This window comes from Pieris napi, chromosome 11 (assembly GCF_905475465.1).
Source record: "Pieris napi chromosome 11, ilPieNapi1.2, whole genome shotgun sequence".
NCBI lineage: Eukaryota > Metazoa > Arthropoda > Insecta > Lepidoptera > Pieridae > Pieris > Pieris napi.
In genome coordinates, this window is record NC_062244.1 from 7,727,318 (window position 1) to 7,750,146 (window position 22,829).

The 22,829-nt window shown below is 32.2% G+C and overlaps 1 protein-coding gene across 1 annotated transcript; it reads right to left on the bottom strand.

Moving 5' to 3' along the window:
* Window positions 1-12,612: 12,612 nt before the first annotated feature.
* LOC125054169 lies at window positions 12,613-22,610 on the bottom strand. The gene is made up of 6 exons (XM_047655907.1): window positions 22,449-22,610; window positions 21,702-21,788; window positions 20,282-20,368; window positions 19,478-19,723; window positions 18,777-18,933; window positions 12,613-13,112 (listed from the first exon to the last, which is right to left on the bottom strand). The coding sequence occupies exons 2-6, from the start codon at window positions 21,777-21,779 to the stop codon at window positions 12,928-12,930; spliced, it is 753 nt and encodes a 250-aa protein (XP_047511863.1). The 5' UTR covers window positions 21,780-21,788; window positions 22,449-22,610; the 3' UTR covers window positions 12,613-12,927.
* Window positions 22,611-22,829: the final 219 nt, after the last annotated feature.

The window sequence follows — 22,829 nt, forward strand, 5'->3', positions numbered from 1 at the left end:
ATGATTTTTTTCGTTTTATGACTTCATAAGTAAAGTTTGCTTTGGGTACGTATGAGAACATATGTAAGATAAGACTCAAAAATAAATGCAACAGGAACATTAGACCAGAACTCATTGAGCTAGTAAATTTTAAATAAAAATGTAAATCAGAAATCTTTGCTTTCAGAAACATGTTTTATTAGTAATATGTATTTTTAGGCTTAAACGGGCAGGAAGCTTACCTGATGTGTGTGATACCGCCGCCCATGGACACTCTCAATGCCAGAGGGCTCGCGAATGCTTTGCCAGCCTTTAAATGCATGGAGCATTACCCTATTAATGTAACAACATCAATAAAGCGCTTTTACATTTATAAACTATCGTATAGTCAACTAAGAACTACTTCATAATTTTTGCAAAGAAGATATTTGACTTATCCACTATGTAAGTACCTAAACATAAGTATTATTAGACATTTTAAGCGACATACACTCCACACCTAATTTGCAGTTTATTCGCTGAAATGAAATACGTATGCACGTAATTCACAACGCCTCGTTCAATTTCCGTAGTAGCTGTTACGAACGCTTTAATTCGAACAATCACATCTAATTTACTTCAAGTTGCACTGAATGCGTTATTCTTAGAAGCAATCGCGGAGCCAAGGTGGCATTAATCACAATTTAGCCTCACGCGAACTATAACTTGTGCCATTTTTAATTGCAAAGTACTTTGCATAAATACCACATACTTTTATAATCACATGAAATGCCGGCGGCGTGTATTTTTGCCGGGAAATTCTGAAGAAATGGCAATTCGAATTTCAAATGCGATATGATGAATAAATTGGAACACCGTTTTGCTATTTAAATTGAATAAATAGTTGTATAATTTATGGTGTTTGATTTTAATTACTGCACTGTTCTTTGTACTTCGGGTTTTATATAATAAACTGTATGTACTATATTTATGGTACTTTTAATTCAATTAACGGATTTAATATTATTCAATTACGGAAATAATATTATTTACGTAGAACAGGCATTAAATTTAAAATTAGAATGTTCTCGGCGATGTAGACTGTCAGCTGTCGCGCGTAGTTATCCTACTCCGTAGACATCGATAAACACTATAAAGTACGTAAAAATATTTCGGTTTTCATTGGAGAACCAATTTTAATAATACTCGTAATATAATTTTTTGTTTCCTTCCTGCCACCACTAATCTAATACGGAAAATTGTAATACTATAAACAGCAAATTAAGAAAACTACTTTTATACGCATTTGTCGCGCTCCTAAACAAGACTGTTATGGTTACATCACTATAAACCACAGCGGTTTGCTAATGTAACTTATTATGATTGTATTATATTTTTTTGTAAAATAAAGAAATTTAAAAAAATAGTAAATATGTTACAATAAATTAAAGTTTCCTTAATATAAAAAATACCAGATAATATCGTCTCAAAGAAAAAACAGCATATCATTTTTCACATAATCAAGGGGTATGCTCCCGTTTGATCCGGCACCCAAATAAATTTACAAATGTTCCTTTTGCTAAAAGCTCTTTGGTCCTGATTGACCCTTCTTAACCACTTATTGCTGGAGAGCTTTTATTTCTGTTCTAATTTAATTCTGTATAAACACCCATACATTAAGCGTTGAATTTTATATGATGTGGGTGTGTTTTATTGGGTTAAATGTTTTAATGGAACCATTACTACAAGTTCAACTTATTTCTCAGATCTAATTACTATATATAAATAAGTATATACTTTTATATTGACTAATAACGAGAGTCATTCGAAATTTGAAAAATGTCTATTGTATGTTTTTACAATTTTCTGAGGAATCAATTTCTTGAGGAATCGCTAAATAAAACTCATATTGCTCACCGAAAACTGCTTAGACACAAAAAGTCACAGTTACAGGGGAAGGCAATGCTTGTATATGTAATACAGTTAAAAATGTTTAGCACATATCTTTTTCTACATATTTTTTTTGTTTAAAATTATTATGTTAATATTGCAATAATCGAATGATACATATTTAAATAAAACCTCATTAATAAACACGAATATTACATTAGGTAATCGAAGAGACAATTAAGCATTAAGTTGACAGGTAACAATTGTATATTATTATGATTAGAATTGATAACACATCATTAATTTAATTTTCTATTTTTCCTCGAGTTGTATAGGTGTTCGTCCCTAAATTTATGTTTATTCTAGAATACCTGAGCTAAAGCAATCGCAATTTCTCAAAGCATCGTAGAATCCTATCCAATGGTTAGTTCCTTGAATTTAGGAAGACAAAGCTTTGGAAGTGACTTGATTAGTCAAGATATTCTAGAGATATCTGCAGTATTACCTTGTAACAATTCTAACGTTTGAGTGTTTTTGTATTGTGAGAGGTTGAGATTACATGACGCTACAAAGATTTCATTTTTAAATAAAAAACCAGTGGCGAAGCAATCTTTAAGGCCTGGGCCTAAGATCGTATATATTTTGGTGATGATTTTCTATGGCTAATAGGCAAGTAGGTGATCATTATGTGACATGCCATCGAGTTTTTAGGTCTAAAATTTCGGTTTCCTCATGATATCTTCCTTAACCGTCCGAGTGTGTGTAAATGCTCGAATAGACAAAAAGTTTATTGGTATACAGCCGGGATAAGACTTTAAGACGTGAGAATCGCACGCTGAAGCGATCATGCCAACACTTTTCTAAAATCTAAATACTTATGAAAATATTCAACAACAAAATATTGCAGTTAATTTTGTCTGAACAGGACGACATAAGTAAATAAACCTTCCAATCGAATTTACTTTTAAGTAACTATTTCCCACCTTCACATAAATAAAATCGCAGACATCCAGATACAAAACAAGAATTTAAATAAAATCTCTACAAAGACTGTACGAGGCTAGATCCACCACAGACGAGGTCGGATATACACACCAGTTTTTATCTAAATTCAATTTCGGAATAAAATAAATGTATCGCCATACAAGACAACCTTAATCAAATTTTTCCAAGAACAATTTTGTGGACACACACATTTCGCTATCATTGTACCAATTCCTTTGTTTTTTTATGGAATGAAAGTCGTTCGTTGCCAAAACTACCATAGATTGAATTAACATAATATAGCTATGATGAAATTGTTATACCGAGCATTGAGAATATATTCAATATCGTTTTGCCTACGAAGGTAGACCTATTTTTATTGATAAACTTTTATTTAGATTATTGCTCAGTTTCAGGTATTCTATTAGGTTCGTGTAAAGATCAAGACAGACCATGAAGAGAGATATATTAATGAAACATTTTATTTCATTTGTGACACCGATTATTCTACCAAAAGTAGTTGTAATTATTTAAGCCAGTGAGTTATCTATAATATAAAAATGAATTGCAAAATGTGTTGGTAAGCGCATAACTCAACAACGCCTGGACCAATTTGGCCAATTCTTTTTTTATAATATTCCTTGAAGAACGAGGATAGTTCTTACGGAGGATTTAAAAAGTGAGTGAAAAAGTCTAAAAACAACACTTTTCTATATTCCCATACAAAATATTCGTAATAATACTTAAAAGTCAATTTGAACTTTAATACCATATCATAAAGTTCAAGTGTTAGTGGAGGGGTTATCTTTCTTTTTTTTATCTTACTAGCTAGACCGGTGTCCCGAATAGCAGAATAAGTATTTAAAAAAAATAAAGAATCGACTATTAGGCGGTACCTACGATGTTCGCCAGGCCAGCTAGTATAACAATAAATAAGCAGGTGTATATATTCTGTTTTACTATTCTAGCCCAACTGATATCGGTTTAATTTTTCTTACGAAAATCGATTCGGCATACGAACATTGAATACTATTATCATATGGATCAAAATGACCAAGGTTACAAATTTTTGTATTATGACCAAAAAAAATTGCGATCTGTAATGATAGCAAATTGTGTATATTGATAAACTTTGACAGTGAATTTTTACGGTAAACGGTTTTTACTACGTATATACTTAGTAACAATAATTAATTGATAAACCTCCCTACACTTGTTTAATGTTAAAAAGTTAAAATTAATTTATTCCATTTCAGGTTGCTAGCTACTTACTAACCAAGACTATCAGTTCGGGAACGTTTTACTACGTATATACTTAGAAGTACAATAATTAATTGATAAACATCCCTACACTTGTTTAATGTTAAAAAGTTAAAATTAATTTATTCCATTTCAGGTTGCTAGCTACTTACTAACCAAGACTATCAGTTCGGGAACGTTTTACTACGTATATACTTAGAAGTACAATAATTAATTGATAAACATCCCTACACTTGTTTAATGTTAAAAAGTTAAAATTAATTTATTCCATTTCAGGTTGCTAGCTACTTACTAACCAAGACTATCAGTTCAGGAACGTTTTACTACGTATATACTTAGAAGTACAATAATTAATTGATAAACATCCCTACACTTGTTTAATGTTAAAAAGTTAAAATTAATTTATTCCATTTCAGGTTGCTAGCTACTTACTAACCAAGACTATCAGTTCGGGAACGTTTTACTACGTATATACTTAGAAGTACAATAATTAATTGATAAACATCCCTACACTTGTTTAATGTTAAAAAGTTAAAATTAATTTATTCCATTTCAGGTTGCTAGCTACTTACTAACCAAGACTATCAGTTCGGGAACGTTTTACTACGTATATACTTAGAAGTACAATAATTAATTGATAAACATCCCTACACTTGTTTAATGTTAAAAAGTTAAAATTAATTTATTCCATTTCAGGTTGCTGGCTACTTACTAACCAAGACTATCAGTTCGGGAACGTTTTACTACGTATATACTTAGAAGTAACAATAATTAATTGATAAACACCCCTACACTTGTTTAAAGTTAAAATTAATTTCCATTTCAGGTTGCAAGTTAGGTGCTCTACGAGACAACACTAGTTACCCCCTTTTCATGGAGCTGGCGCCGCTTAACCAACTGTCATGCTTATTCTTAGTTTTTAGTTCTCAGGCTTTGCAGAATATCTGCTTCCATATATGTACTGATGTACGAAGGGTCGTCTTCCCCCTTCCTACTGAAATCCCAGATAACTAATAAATAAATTTAATTATATATAATAAAATAAATTTAACGCTGCTTGGTTATCATTGAATATTGTAATGCAATTCTAGCTCACATTAATAATTATTGCAATAACTATATTAAAAATGAAAATGTAATATATATAAGAAAAAGAAATTGAGGACAAGTCGAAATTATTATAACGATATGGATAAATCACAAATGACCACAAAAAGAAATCGAAAATTTAATTAAATATATTATATTTAGTAATAAAACTTGGATGAGAAATGGTAATTACCGGCGATATGTTTTTATTCCCGCCAGCGAAAATTTCCTGAATATTTAAACTTCGTTGTGAAAGACATAGACTAAAAAATCTATTTGACAATAACTTTAGAAAGAGAACGACAACAAACTTACCACTCACGTCTAAAAGGCATTTAATTAATGGAGCACAGAGTGAAATGAAATTCTTTCTTGAAAAAGTATAAAAGAAAAAGTTGGATAATAGTTTGTTCAGTCGAGATACCCGACTCCAGAGCTATCCACAATTTTCTTTGTGGAACAATTGTTAGATTCCTAATGATTGGTATTTTGTAGTACATCAAATTAAAAAAAACCTCGAATAAAATAATTAAGATATACGTTTATATATATAGTATAGTTTAGTATAGTTTACTCAAAACCTCAAAGAAAAGAACTGGTTTTAATACTGTGAGTTATGAATTACGAGATTTGGACCTGACCTTTTTATACACCGAGTAATGGTCGAAGGGTGCAAATTTAAATTTGGAACTCCTCTAAACTTTGAAAGGCAGAGGTAATTTTTAAAGTAATCTTACCTTACAGAATATTTAATTCGAGGATGCTTCTATTAATTAATATTTTTTCATTACACCGTTGAAAATTAAGTCTATAAAGATTACTTAAAATATGAATAGTGAATACATAAAAAAATATTTCCTAAGTATAAATATTTCGAATATTTTCTTATTTAACCTATATTCAGTTTCAGAGTTTTGATGACTGTTTCTATTAAATAAAACCTTAGCGGCTAGACTCTAAACCCTGACTTTTTCGAACTCCGTGCATCGATGCATCTATTTCACGCAATTGATATTTGCGGAAATGGTGAGAGGAACACATCGTAATACAGCGATGGTACGGTTGTGGCGTAGATTTTTTTTAATAAAGCCAAAAGATAGAATAATAGAAGGTTCAGTAATGCCATAGTGACTCGTAAATATAAAAGGGTTTAGTGAGTTACAGTTTATAAAATATTTTTGGCGTTTCAATGGAATGATTTGAGCTGCAAAGTTTCTATCGTCCATTAATAACAGGTGGTGCCAAACTGATATTAAACTTCAGTGAAGTGAAAAATGAATAGCTTCATATAATTCAGACTTATATGCGTTTAGGGATTTCTTTAAGATTGATAAACTAAAGATCAATTCTTTAGTTTATCAATCTTAAAGAAGTCTCTTGTCTATGTTCATAAACATTTTTGAAGTTATACTTCTTTAGGCGCGTTATGAAAAATTGATGAGAGTGAAATTTTACGATGCTCGCGCACCGTGACACAAAATTAACAGAATGAAGTTGCCCACAGAAGATGCTACGGCATTGGACTAATAGAATTTATGTTACACTTAATGTAAGAGAATAATAATAAATATTTATTTATTAAATTTTTCAAATGTAAACTGAACTTTGTTGACTATAAGTCATTATTTTTATTTTATTTTGGAAAAGGAGTCATCCTTTTCCAGTCTTTGATTATTTAATTGTAATTAATTATTTGCATGCAATCAAAAACTATTTTTAATAATGCCAAAGAAGTATAACTTCTTACGCGCGTACATAAGTACACGCACTCTTTTTTTTTTAAATTATAGGATCACGTGTGTGTGCCCTCTTAAAACCTTAATAATACATATTTAAAAACAAGTGCTACACATAATTTAGGCTGTTCAAAGTAGTGGAGAAACATCCTTCATTTACCTACATGTGTAGCAGTTGGTAGGCAATAAATATTTTTATATAATAATTGTACATTATATAGTATTACTTTCATTGAAGAATACCAGACTAGAATTAGTAACTCAAAGAAATAAGAAAGCCTTATCGCTAACAAGCAGGAAATTCTTATAAGGGAGTTAAAACAAATGAATAACCGAATTGTAGTTACTAAAGGTTTATGAATCACAATTATATTCTTTGACATTATAAACTTTGAACATTTTGTAATATCTAGAAAAATAAAACCGACGAAGAGTACAAGGGGCAGTAGTAAAATTAATTCAAAGAGAAAGTAAAATAAAAACTCAGCACATCTGATACAGGTAGAATATCTTGGGACCAAGACATTTACTGAAGACGCAACCTCCGTAGCACTAATTTGCATTCTGCCAAAGATTATATTGAAGATACGTTAAAAATTTTCGCTTTGCTTTGTCCTTTCAAGCTCAGTACAAGCTAGTCATAGAACTTAAATATATACATTAAAGGCTTGTCTACCTATTTAGAAATTTAACGCTGCATTTTAAAAGTATGCTTCTTGGTGATTTTCTTGCAGCTAATAAGGTTCAACATCATTGCTTGCTTATTTAAAATTGTTTTTGAAGTCATCGTTAATCACATTTGTATGCGTTATATCATATAGCAAAAAGCTTATATATATATATAGTGTTCGGCAAAATAGGTGGGCCGTGGCGCGCCAAATTTCTTTTTTCCTATTGTTTATTTACGTACCTAAGTGAATAAAAAGTTAACAGAAAATTTAGAGGTGTCTATAAAATTGTCTATAGCTTCTCCAATTTTATATAATTTTACTAATAAATTTTTAGTCTTTGATCCACGTCGGTATACTTAATTAAAAGCTCAGGAATAAGTGGCCACTTAATTGTATTAAATCGTGCGATACCGCCTAGAGGGCGCTATTCTAAATCATTGTTCTTGTACGTGGGTAGTTTGGAAATGACCAATGGGTAATAAAATGTAAGTTACGAGGCCACGTATTATATATTTACTATATAAGATGATATTGGTGGATTCTAGTATGTTTTTGTAATTTCTAAATCTAATCTGCCCTATATAAAACGTGGACGTGGTGGATAGAATCGTGCTTGTTACCTTGGTTACCATATTTGACATTGAAAAGCAACACGATAACAAGTGAAGTAAAATATTTTGTTCGCAATTTATAAGGAATTACAAATTATTGCGCGTCGGTTGAAGAAATATTAAATTTTGTTAATTTTAAATTAAATATTTCTTTAAAACCATAATCGAATATTTTACAAATTAGTTTTTAAGTATCGCCATTTACCATACTCATTACCTTCGAAAAGGTAAATGAACTGATGTTATTTATTGTTTTTTTGAAGTGAAACTTCTTTATCGGGGTTGGAAAAAAATTTAGTGTAACATTTTTTCGTTACGCGTCACATTTTTCCGTTACGCGCCATGTTGCTTTTTGAAGTCAAACTTCTTTATCGGCGTTGGAATGAAAGTTCTTTATCGACGTATGGGATAAATTTTGTAGCAAATCGTCAAGTTGTTCGGTTACGCGCCATGTTGCTTTTTGAAGTCAAACTTCTTTATCGGCGTTAGAATGAATTTTTTATCGACGTATGGGAGAAATTTTGTAGCAAATCGTCACGTTTTTCGGTTACGCGCCATCTTTTTCTTGTCCCTACCACGGTTGATCCGAAGAGATTCGAAGCCTATAATAACGATAACAATGATAGTAATAATTCGATTACAATTAATGAAATTCTGTAATAATCTTAGTAGGAATAAAAGGTAGGAGTAAAATGAAATAATTGTATTTGTATTCATGTCTATGATAATAAAAGCCTTTTGTTAAACTTTATTTAACCAATTTCGTTAAGTTGCATATAGTACATCATTTTTCGAAAAATAAGGTCATAAAGAAGTTTTACTTCTTACGTGTGTACACCTAGTACACGTACACATGTTTTTTTAAATTATAACTCAAATAAAAATATGTCTTACTTTGAAAGCAAAATTACTATTTCAGTTCCTGTATATAGCTTTAAAATCAGGTTACAACAGACCTTTAATTTGTTACTCGAGTGTGGCAAAGGACTTTGATTACAGACTGTTTCAAAGTTTACCTTATATTTAAGCCAACGGCCAGTGTTGTTTCGAACGATATGGCGGGACAACATAGTTTTAAAAACATGCTTGAAATAATTGAGAAGTGTAATACGGAATAATACATAAAATATTTACGACCATAGATCACATATCTAAAATCTCTTTCTTTAGTCGGTAGCTCAAATCTGAGCGTCGTGGTCAGCAAGGTCAGCAAGCAAACATCGGGAGCAGACTATCTGTTTTTACCGATTTCTGTCCAGCGCCTCTGGGCGGGAGCTGCCCAGTACCAGATTCTTCCCCTTGACCGTATTCAACGAAGCATTTACCGCATTTACGAGAGTGCTCAGAGGAGTTAATCGGACCTGCAGCTGAGTTTCATTATCGAACGTCAAGGCAGAAATAAATACCATCTGGATCACCTCGAATCCCATCGTTCCACAACTGAACGTTTTTACCGACCGAAATACTATAAGTGAACAGCCGGGGATCGAACGCACGACCTTAGAGATGGAAGTCGCATCCCAAAACCACTACAACACTGATCATTCATAGTTAGTGGTAATTAAAACAATTAAAATTCAAAATCTTTAAAAAATGTTCTGACTGATATATAAAACTGAATACAAATAACAGAGTAATATTAAAATAAATCTCTGATACAAACAAACACATTTTAAAGTTATTATATTTAGTGCTCGCAGAAAATATCTTAAGACCAACCGGGATGATTTCCTGTTTACGACGGTGGATTTAAAAAGGCGAGGGCATTTTTAAAATAATAAAGATTCGCGAGGAAATAAATGTCTTGTGGATTATGGGATTTGGTTGTCTTCATAACAGCGTGATCCCTTTGGGGATAAATGGTGTTTGCCTGACAGCACTTTTGATTAACTTGCACACATGAGTTTCTTCAATTGCTGTACAATACATGAGTCAATTTTAGTTTAAAATGAAATATGTATGCCGTGCAGACCTCGCAGACTACTTGAACTACTAATTGAACACATTTTTTACCTAAATGTATTTATTTGTTTGGGTTGTCTTGAAGAAACTGTTTTTATGAGGAAGACCGTAGATTTACATCTCATTGTCTTCAATTATTTAATCTCATTTTTCTTGTTTTGTGTTAATGTGATTTAAATAAATTGTTATTTTTATTAATAACTAGCTGGCCTGGCGAACATGGTACCGCCTAACAGTCGATTCTTTATTTTTTTTAATACTTATTCTACTATTCGGGACACCGGTCTAGCTAGTAAGATAAAAAAAAGAAAGTTGATAATACAACAAATACATTATGTCAAAAAATAAAAATTTACGGTATTAAAGTTCAAATTGCCTTTAAATATTATTACAAATATTTTGTATGGGAATATAGAAAAGTGTTGTTTTTAGACTTTTTCCACTCATTTTTTTAATTTTTTCTCTCCGTAACAAGCATCCTCGTACTTCAAGGAATATTATAAAAAAAGAATCAGACAAATCGGTCAAGCCGTTTTCATGTTATGTCGTGACAACGGAAAACGGGTTTCATTTTTATATATATAGATGTACATCTGTGAACGTCGAAAAATTTAATGCATTAAAGTTTATGATTGCGCGGTACACGTTGTGATTGGGGCTAACAGTACCTATCTGGAAGTTACAGAGTAAAGGCTAGGCCGATATATGGGAAATAGTAGCACTGTACTGGTACACTGCGAACGCCTTTACATTTTTATGTTTTTATTAAAAAAAAATCTCATGTAAGTGACAAGTATGTTTTTGTTTTGAATGAGAATACATTTATTTAAACCTAAGGCTCAGTTCCCAAATTTCTCAAGCGTAGTACAGACGAGAAGAATTATTATCAATACCCTTTCTATTCGTAGTACGAAATGTTTGTAACTGTAACCGTTACATCCACATGACATCTTGAAGCTAGAGATTAGAAATTTGTTGTTATAATAGTAAATTAAATCAAACATTCAGCCTTGGTATTAGGTAAATAAAGGATATAGTCGGTAGCAGGTATTGTAATAGCACATTGATGAAGGCATAGATTACTATTCAAGTTAATACACGTTTATTTGATTTGTTTAAACTACAAAATTAGATGTATTCCCTTAATACAATTTACCGTGAACGCAGAACTTCCGCCATTGCTTCTTTATGTATTTGTTTTGGGTCCTTAAGTCTATAGTTTGCGCATTTTTATGTTGCTTAAATTTGGTATCCAACTCAGGATTACACGCCCTATGCCCTAACCAGTAAGAGATGGTAAAGTGTTAAGTGTAAACCAATATTACACACCGAATTACTAAAAATAAATTACCGCTAAATAATAATCCGCTAAAAAGTATAATTTCAGGAAAAGGAGGTTTTATGCACCAAAATTTTTAAAGGAACCGTGTCAAACAAGATTTAATTTAGTATTTGCTTGTGTTTATAAACTATACATACCCGTAATAACACTTATGTTAACGTCATAACATCTATATCTATTCTAATATTATAAAGAGGAAAGATTTGATTTTTTGTTTGTTTGAAATGAATAGGCTCCGAAACTACTGGACCCATTTCGAAAATTCTTTAACAAGCGTCCTTTTATTAATTTTTTTAAATTAAAATACCACCGCTAGAAAAGACTTTATTCGTACATTTCACATAAGCTACAATTTAATATCATAACCGCCAAAAAAGCATGGTGGATTGGTGTTCTCCTGCCGTTTCTCTTGAATAGTTTACTACTAAGTAATATAACAAAAATCTTAGCCACAGCAACGCTTGGCCGAGTCTACTAGTATTAATATATATACGTATTCATAAAATTTGTATGCAATGGCAGGGATAAATAAAAAGTAAAAACACAGTTAATTAATAAAAGACTTACACCGGTATTAATGTACACCACAAAGTGTTAAGATGTTTGGAATCCCTCCAAATGTAATAATGATCTAAATAATTCGCGTTACCTGCATTGAACTTTGCGCCTTTCGACTCTCGACTTAAGGACAATTTTATCATAGTGAAATTTTTATTGGCCTCTTACCATTTCATGAATATCATAATATCTATTTACACGGTTTTTAGTATAACATTTGAGACAATAAAAAACTGTTTTTGTATTGTAACTGAAAAGATGATCAATGACAGTAAATTTTTTTTTTTATTAAAGAAATATAGTAAATAAAAATAATAAATAACTTTCTACCAAATATTATTGGCTGTGTTTGGTTCCGAGTCGTGTATATTTTTGCACACATCGAAATAAAAATCCATCAGAATTTGAACGCGCGACCTTAATTGCCGGTTAAACAGAGCCTTCACTGCTATACTGGAGCTATTTAACATAATTGGAGTGTTAGAGAATTACTTTCTTAATTAAACAAACACAGGTACGACATTTCACAGATCAATAATAAAACATACCAGTTTAATTAAAATATTCTATTAATATAATCATTTTATTTAAAATAAATTTTACAAAATGTTATAAAACAAACGCTTTAATAAGATTCAAAGACAGGCAAATTTTAAGTAACATGAAAATTTAATATCACTTAAACGTCTTAGTATATTTTATTCTAAACACTATTTAGCTGCATTTCTCCACAACTTGTTATTACAGTAAAGGATGGAGAAGAAAAGGAAAGCGTTGTGAAAACAACATCAACAAAACTTAACATAGGAGAATACGATAGATAGAAAGAGATCAAGTCAAAATTCTTAACTAAAATCGTCATACAATTAAATGCAAGAGGGAAGTACTGGTTTAGTATCGATATCTATAAATGCTTCTTTCTTTTCGTCTTGCTTTAAGTTATTGAGACACTCCTCGTATGTAGGTGGTTTCTTCACGATCCAAACCACTAGTTCCAGCGATATTTGATTGACGTATCTTCTTATTATTACGATGCAAATGCAACCCAATACTAAAAATTAAAAAAAATCGTTGAGAACCCCCGAAAATTCGGTATTTATATCAAATTTATCTAAAGCATGTTATTTATTTATATATAATTATAATATATGACACAGGTCAAAGGTCGATTCCATGAATGTATCATCAACGAGTTTCCATTGATGTTTTTTTTTATAGTATCTATAATAATAAATAATAATAATAAAGCCATTTATTCCAAAACTTGCTTATGTTTTACAATGTTGTTAGTACTTAATTGCTTAAATTTAAAATGGTTACTTATAATTACCGTTAGTATTATTATTTATGTACAAGGTTTGGATCCCTGTTGGGTAAAGGCCTCCTCCATCCTTTTCCATGACTCCCTGTCTCTGCCTATTTGTATCCAGTCGTTTCCTGCGACGTGTGTTATATCATCAGCCCACCGTCTTAATTGTCGACCAACATTTCTCTTCCCCATGGGTCCTTTCCATCGTGTGGTTTCAATGGTCCATCTTCTGTCTCGGTATCGTGAGATGTGTCCAGCCCATCTCCATTTGAGTAAGAGTGCGTGCCTGAGAGCATCAGTTAATTTGGTTTTTTGACGAATTTCTTCGCTCCTAATTTTGTGTATTCTCCTAATTTTCAGCATACTCCTTTCCATTGCTGTTTGGTTACTTTTAATTTTTTGTTTTATTTTATTTGTAAAGGTCCAAGTTTGGCAGCCATACAGCAAGCAAGGTAACAGGCATGTATCAAATATTGTCCTTTTCATGTGTGAGCTGTAATTGCCTTTTAAGATTTCTTTTAATGCCCAGAATTTCTTCCAAGTTGTGTTGATTCTCCTTGTCACTTCTTCTTCGTTATTTGAAGTTTTGAAGGAAATTTGTTTGCCCAAGTATATGTATTGCCTGACGTATTCTATATTATTACCTTTTATCACTATCTGGCGCTCCCGATTGTTCGTTAGTATCTTCGTTTTATTTACATTCATTTCAAGGCCGATTTTGGAACTTTCGCAGTCCAGTGATCTCATCATTTCGTCTAAGTCTTTTGCAGTCTCAGCAATAACAGCAATATCATCTGCGAACCTCAGATTGTTTAAGTATTGTCCGTTTATGTACACTCCGCTGTTCTTCCAGTCTAGTTTTTGGAAGATAGTTTCAAGGACTGCTATAAACAGCTTCGGGGAAAGAGGATCACCTTGTCTAACTCCGCGTTCTATGTTTATTTCGTCACCTCTAGTTTCTAATTTAACTCTGCTCGTGCTTTTTGTATAGATATATTTCAAAACATTGATGTATTTCTGGTTGATATTTGAATATTGTAAAGCGTTCCAGATTGCACAGTGACTAATGCTATCAAAAGCTTTGCTATAGTCAATGAACGCCACATACAGAGGTCTATTGTATTCTCTGTATTTTTCTATGACTTGTTCTAATGTCTGTATGTGGTCCATTGTGCTGAAGCTTGATCTGAATCCTGCCTGTTCTTTTGGTTGCTGCTTATCAATATCGTCAGATATTCTCTTTAAGATTATGGATGAAAATAGTTTATAAATACTTGCCAGCAGACTTATGGGCCTGTAATTCCCTATATCTAAGGGATTTCCTTTCTTGAAGAGAAGGATTATATCCGATGTACACCACTGTTTTGGTACCTTTTCTTCATCTAGTATCTTATTGAACAATCGCGTAAAATGATATGTTAAAATGGGTGCTCCTATTTTAAGTGCCTCATTGCATATTCCGTCTGGTCCGGGACTCTTCTCGGCTTTCAGCTTTTTCATATGATCATAAACTTCGGAGTATTCAATTTGTCTGATGTGATCTGTCGTGTTCGTATGGGTTGTTTGCGATATGATTTCGGGGTTATTTTGTTTACTATATAAGTTTTTGTAGAAGTTAGTAGCGTGATTTATTACATCTTTTCTGGATTTTGTTTTTAGTGAGTTATTTTCAAGTTTTTGAATCCAGGACTTGTGTGTAGTTAGTTCTTTGTATGCTTTTTTGGCACTTCTAAAATGTTTAATGTTCCTTGTAATAATCTCGTATCTGTGGTTGTTGTAGTCCTTACGGATTGATCTATTAGTCTCTTTGTATATTCTGCTTAGTTCTGTTTTCATATCTTTAGTTTTGTTCTTTGTGTGTAGTAGTTCCGTGCGCCTTTTTAAAAGTTCCATTGTGTCTTTTGAGAAGATATTGTGTTGGTGGGGATACATATTGGTTTTGTATTTTAAGCTCTCTGTTATGCCTTTTTCCAGGATATTGTAGTATGTTTGGATATCAATGCTGTCTGTTTTTATATTTTCTGTATGTTTTTGTAGATTTCCGATGTATAGTGCTTTTCATGAAAGAAGTCCCGCGGTGATTTTTGGAACTAAATTTGACAGGTCGGTAATGTTGTCATTCGTCGATGTTATCAAGTTCGTTTGTTGTGGTAGATTTTAGTGATTTTTTAACTAGCTTAGTGCATTTTAAAGATTGATTACAATGCCAAAAGTTGTAAAAAGTTCGGCTCGAGAAATGATATTAAAGGTGAAAGAGTTCTGTGAACACAAACATAAGAATCAAGGTGTTTTAATACCACTAAACAATGTTCGGAAGAGAGTTGCCGCCATAACAGGTACCTTTTAGAGTTGCCATTTAATAATTTTTTGCTGTATTGATGGGACTTTTATGATATAAATTCGTTTTTGCGACAAAATTGAATAAATACATAACGTGATGAAACTAGGTAACTGAAATTAAAACATATATTACATATTACTTGAGCATTATAAACTTAAAGTTAATATTATTTTTAATTATTCATAATTTAATTGCAGGTGTGTCAGAGAAAACTGTAACAAAAATTATAAACGAAGGTATAACAGCGGCGTGTACTTCGAAAAAAATTGTAACCCAACAATTATGCAATAAAACTCTGAATAAAAAATTGTATTGCTTTTCTTTACCCTATTTTCTCATCTTTTCCCTGTAAGTAGGTAGAACACCGCTAATATAAGTAAATAAAAATATACTTTTTACATAACAAAAATATTGTTTCATCGAAGTATGCAGAAAATAATATTATTTGATAAATTACATCTGCTAAATGTAAATAAAATAGGTAAATTTTTTACTCATAAATGGCAACATTACATCATGCGATTGCAGCGCCGCGTCTGGGGGACTTCTTTCATGAAAAGGACTATAGCACTTTATTTCTGTTTCTGTCTTGGGGATATTAGCTGGTGTTGTATAGGTTTTTCTGCTCTTTACTGGACTACTCAAAAGTAATGTTGCTCTCACTAATCTATGATCGGAAGAGAATTCAACTTTGTTAAGTACCTCAATATTAGTTATAAGTTTGTTGTGGGTTATCATAATAAAATCTATTTCATTTTTAGTTTTGTGGTCGGGTGATAACCATGTCCATCTAGAGCTTGCTTTCTTTTTGAAAAATGAGTTCATTATGGATAGTTTGTATTGATGAGCATAAATTAAGAGCCGTTCCCCTCTATCATTCCGCACTCCGTAACCAAATTTTCCCATTACTGGATAGTAGTTTGTTTTTGGACATCCTATTTTCGCGTTGAAATCTCCCATGACAATGACCTTCCCTTCTGTCTTTGTGTGAGCAAATTCAATGTCTTTGTAAAAAATTTCAATTTCTTCTTCTGTTGATCTCTCTGTCGGTGCATATGCTTGGATTATTGAAAAAGAGAAGCAATCAAACTTCATTTGTAGAAGTGCTACTCTTTCAGAGATTCCTATAAAGTTGATGATGTTATTTTTATACATTTTCTTGATAAGGAATCCCACTCCATATAGTCCTTTAGTTTCGCCAATATAGCAAAATATAAGGTCGCTGTGCTCTTCTATCTTACATCCCATTTTTCGGACTTCTGCAAGGCCTATAATGTCCCAGTTAATATTTTTTAGAGCATTAGTCAATTCAAGGAATCGTTCTATTGATCCTAGCGATTTTACATTATAATTGCAGATTTTGAGTGTTTGTTTCATACCATGATCTATTTCTCTATTTGGTGGAGGGTTGTAGTCTGATTCCCCACGATGACAAGTCGGATTGGGGAATGTTTTGTTTCTTTTATCTATTAGTTCTCGTCTGTTTAATGTTTTGTTCCGGTGGCTGATGGCAATATCCTATAGATTCTGAACGGTTGGCACATTGGCAGAAGGTAAGGAATTACTTCTATTCCTCATTATGTCGAATGCATTTAACCGAGCTGTTTTTGTTGACAGTTGTTGTTTGTGAGGGTGCTCTATTGCGTTAGGCGAGGTTGATGTTTCCCTTTTGCGTTTTTCGTTACCTGGTTTGCCCTGTTTAATAATTAGCTTGTCGTAGTTTATGTATGCGTAATTGCCCTTCTTCCTTTCCTCTTCCACTTTTGGTTGTAGTTTCTTTCTCATGTCCAATATTTCTTTCGGGTAGTCTTCAGATAAATACAAGTTTTTCAATTTCTTTTTATTTACCACTATCTCGTTTTTCTTCCAGGCGTTCACGAATGTTAGGAGGATAGGCCTTTCTTTTCCGTTTTTTGTGTTATTTTTGCCAATTCTATAGATCGTGTTCACATCCCTATCTTCAAAAGTAATGTTTAAATCATGTTCAAATTTCTTTTTGATTATTTCGATTAGGTCGATAGTCGATGTTTCGGTTTCTTTTACTCCATATAAAATTAGGTTGTTGTATCTTCTATATTTTTCAAGATTGTTTATTTTTTCCTTTAATTTCTCATTTTCTGATTTTAATTCCTGCATTTCAAGTCTAAAAGGAACTAGTTTTTCATCAATCCGTGCCATAATGTCATCGGTTTGTTTTGACATTTCTATTTTCATTTGTTCAAAAAAAGATTGAAGGTTATCCATTTTTGCCGCTATCGCTTACGTGAAATAGGACTATTATGTTGGTAGTACTGACCCGCCTTAGTTTTGTTGAAATTGTGTCTATAGTCTATACTCGGTTTGTTTGGCAGGTAACCTCAAAAGTTTTTTCCACTTTTTAACCACTGAATAATTATCTTGATAACACAGTTTGCACTTGGATGTTTTAGTTGCAGTATAGTTTATCACAATATGTATGAAATTTAAATGTTTTTACACCGGAGTTCACAGTATACCTATTCACAGTTTATTCGTAGAAATACGGAGCTTCGTTACACTATGTATTTACGTCTAGACAGCCGGACGAATTTTGTATATAATAAAGCGCAATTAACTATGTGTTTTGCCAATTTTATTTTTTTCCTACAGTCCTCTGTGAAAAGCCAGAGGATAACGCGATGATTAGGTTTTAGTGCCACACAGTCACACTTGTTTTTGATAAGGGTGTAATGTTAATGTGAAGATTGTCTATCAAATTTGTTTTTTTTTACTTTTTATTTCTTTCCTTCTGTAAAAATATTTTGCGGAGCTATATAGTATCTATATATATAGTATCTATAGCATATTCCAATTTTAAATTATCTCGCGCCTGTTCATTACTTATTCCATACTTCTTTGTAATGAAGTTTCATTCCTATCTTAATGGTAACTACCTCCATATTAAAGGGATTAATGCATATGGCATGCAAGCTAGTCCTAAATTCAATTCGTCACAAGTAATAACTGTTTGTTAGGCACACAAAGCTATGTTATGTCTTTCTTATAACGGTTACGGAATTTAAAATATTAAACGAAACTCAAATTACCAATATCCAACAGGTTGGCGAAGCCACTGCGTTCTAGGAAGCCGACAGCATCGTTGCTGAATTTGATACTACCAGGCTGGTACGCCAAAAACAATATCTGCACCCCTATCTTCAATATGCTCCACAAATAGAACATTCGAATCGGTATAACCTCTTTCTGAAAAGAATATACAAAATATAAATTACGATAGCTTCGTAGTAAACTCAAAGTTGAAACGTAGCGCGTACTTCTGTATGTCAAAAGCAATATGTTATGGCTTTTTTACTTCGCGCTTTTACTAAACGTTACCCCTTAATGTTTAGGTTTTGGCAAAAGTTCTCTTTTTCTAAGTGATTGTTAATAAACACGAGATTTTTCTAATGAAACAAAGTATTTATTTTAATATACACCACATACAATTTTTCATAACTTTAAAAGTAATTTAGCGAGCTAACTTTTGCTTGCTTCAGTCAAGCTTTTTGGACAGCCCTAGTAATTACTAGCATACTTTGATAATGTATGTAATTATATATTAATATAAGAAACAGGGATCTCTTAGACTCAGTGTTTCAAAGTTTCTATTAAAGAAGCCTCACCTATAAAGCAAAAGTGGTCAGTAATGTAGAAATCGGAAGCAAGACTCATAAAAGAGCATTTCTTTATAGTATTATTATACATTACAAGTACCATACTATGTATTATATTATTAAAAAATACTTACTTTGTATATAGCAACAATATAACTTAATACAAATATAAACCATGATGTATTTATAAAGAAGTACAACATATTAGAGCCAGAGACATGGGTCAATGAATCGTCACATTTGAGTTCTTCTCCGAGCGGCTCATTGTGAAATGCTTCAGCATATGGCCGAAGAAGAAGTGGGTAGGGGTAGAAGCCGTGAGTTCCCATGTTGACGATAAACATAAACGGTTCCAACCATGTCCAATTTATCAGTTGTATCTAGGGAAAAACATAGCACACATATATAGAGAGAATTTAACTCGAAGCCAAAAATATTAATACGTGGCTGGGATAAGAAATGCCTTGAAGTAATAGACGTATGCTTTTAAATATCTATTAATTGTTGATTTTTTTTTAATAAATAAATCAGTGGCGCTACAACCTATTTAGGGCTGGGCCTTAGATTTCTGTGTCTGTTTCATGATTAATCAATATAATTTGCAAGTAGGTGATCAGCCTCCCGTGCCCGGTGCCTGCACACGCCGTCAACTTTATGGGTGTAAGGCAAGTCGGTTTCCTCACGAGTTCTTCCTTCACCGTTCGAGCGAATGTTAAATGCGCACACAGAAAGTCCATTAGTGCACAGCCGGGGATCGAACCTACGACCTCAAGGATGAGTCACGCGCTGAAGCCACTAGGCAAACACTGCTCATATTGTTGATTGTTCATTTATTAGTGCATAAAGGACTTACTCAATGTTTAATTATCAAAACAAGTGTCGGAAATGATTTTACATAAGATTCCTTTGACATTAACAAAATTTTAACATATACTCACGCTATCTTCATTTATATCGCAAACGAAACCACGTGTCAAAATGCTTACAATCACAAAGTGAGATATGACATTCACCAGACTAGCAAACTGAAAAATCAAAATTTGAATTTGTTAACTATACAACCTGTGGAATTAACCTTACTTAAATTTATCCATTGATAACAAGACATAGGTACTAATTAGAGACTAACACTACTGATTAAAACGTACAAAGTTACGAAGAAAACGACAAAATTCGGAACATAAAGAGATGTGTATAAACTTTATTTAATTAAATTTATGTTATTATTATTAATTAATTAAAATGTCACATGGGACATGGTGTAATGGTTGCAGCTCCTTACAAACATTTTGTAAAACATAAAAATGGCGATTAAAAAGAGTGGCGGAGAGTTTATTGCCAGTTCTTCTCTCCCGTTCTACGCCCTTGATTTGAGAACTGGCAGTAAATGTAAAATTAGAAGCATTAATATGTATTTCTTTACTGACAAGTCATAAGTGTACATTATGTTACCTATGTGATTAAATGATTTTTTATTTATTTATTTTATTAATACATATAAAAGAATACGTAGACAATTAATACAAATATTACAATGTTTAAACTATAGGTACGCCAGCGTTGCGTATTTGCTGATTGATTGAAATGATATCGTTTGCTTTAAAATGGGTTGGATATAGATTTTTTTAATGGACACCTGAACAAGTGAGAACTGAAAAGGACGTGTAACTAAAGCTCAAAGTAATCGTGCAAAATTTGCGCCTCTCAAAAATTGTACTGCAGCACGAATGAGACACTTTTTCACGTTGCTATGCGGGTTTAACACCTGTAATTTGCTTGCAACTAAGAATTTTAGAAAGGACAAAAGATTTAGTAATTTTCGCTGTGAGTTTTATATGGACATCAGTTTACGTTTTAAAATACTTAAGGGGATTGTAGTAGGATTTCAAAAAAAGGAATAACCTGTAACGAACTGCCAATTTTAGAAACATTCTATAGTTTTGAATGTTAGGTTCAGTTTTAGGTTTGGGCCTCAGATTTCTGCATCTGTTTCATAGTCACTTGTCACTCTAATCAGCCCACAGTGTCTGCACACACCGTCGTCTTTATGGGTTTAAGCCAAGCCGGTTTACTCACGTTTTCCTTCACCGTTTGAACGAATGTTAAATGCGCACGTAGACAAAGTGCATTAGTGCACAGCCGGGGATCGAACCTACGAGCTCAGATATTAGAGTCGTACGCTGAAGCCTCTAGGCCAATGCTCATATTGTCGATTGTCGGTTTAGTAGTGCACAAAGGACTTCCGCGAATGTAGGAAAACGTCTAATATTGTTAACACGGTGCTAAAAGGTTTCCATATGTTTGGTACTGTACCATCTTCGGCTCATATAACTAGTACAATATTAAATTCAGACTTACCAAACACAAATATCCTATAAATAGGCACTTAGCCCGTAGACTAATGCCACAAGACGTGCCATGTTCTTTTTGCATCATGTCTGGAAACTATATTAAAATTATTGCATATTGATATTTAGTATAAAACATTGTATCATAGAGTAGGTTAACTGACTCTTTATTTAGGATGACCTATTAATTTCTACCACAGGTAACATATTAATCGTGTACATGGTCATAACTTTTCTTAATAGTATAGTGGTATCTTCCATACCAAAACATTATTTCGTCGATAATCCACTTCACGATTTTATTTATTAACACTTCGTAACATTTATAGAAAAACAAATAATACAATTCATAAAAATGCAACGGGCGGATTTTGCATAAATGTATCTGCTATATTGGGACGGGACTCTTAGTAGATATACATTTGACAAGCTTATTCATTTAATTGATCTTAGTTATTTTAATATTTATATGTATAACAATAGTATTTTATAATCATAATAGTTGAGAAAAAATTTATAAATCGGACGTAGATTTCATTCCTACCCACAAGAATGACATTCATAACTAAATACATGTACACATTCTTTTTAAAACAATGATAAATATATATGTATTTTAGAAAAATACAAAAATATGCAACATATCTTAAGCCCATGATGCAACCAAAATGTTGAAAACTGTTAAATGATCATTAGTTGTAATCATTTGTAATTAAGTAAAAGATAGTCAAACAACAAATTACATAATATTACTTACATGTCAATGTGCAATGTGCTTATAAAATCCAAAGGAATCTCCTCAAAAACAGTACAACCTTATACTTAAACACTACAAGTTATATCAAGAACGTCATCCTCGAACTAAATCCAAACGCGAAGTGCGTACCACGATGCGCTTGAGACGCACGTTTCTGTTCTTACTTGTTGTACTTATTGACAATTGTCAATGTGTGAGTGATGCCACATAGTACAATAATTAAAGTAAGTTAGTTATTTCAAGTAACTTAATATATGTTTTAATGGATCATATTAAAGTTATTGACTACATATTTGCCGTCGTGGTCTTCAGTATTATTTTATATAAATATAATAGTTATATAATTATTAATTTTCCTTAATTCCTGTTTTTACAGTTACT

Coding starts and splice junctions, on each gene's coding strand:
- LOC125054169 (XM_047655907.1), bottom strand. CDS start 21,779: ATGATGCAAAAAGAACATGGCACGTCTTGTGGCATTAGTCTACGGGCT. Junction 19,724..20,281: donor GCGATATAAATGAAGATAGC/GTGAGTATATGT, acceptor GTTTTTCCCTAG/ATACAACTGATAAATTGGAC. Junction 13,113..18,776: donor CGCCAACCTGTTGGATATTG/GTAATTTGAGTT, acceptor TTTAATTTTTAG/TATTGGGTTGCATTTGCATC.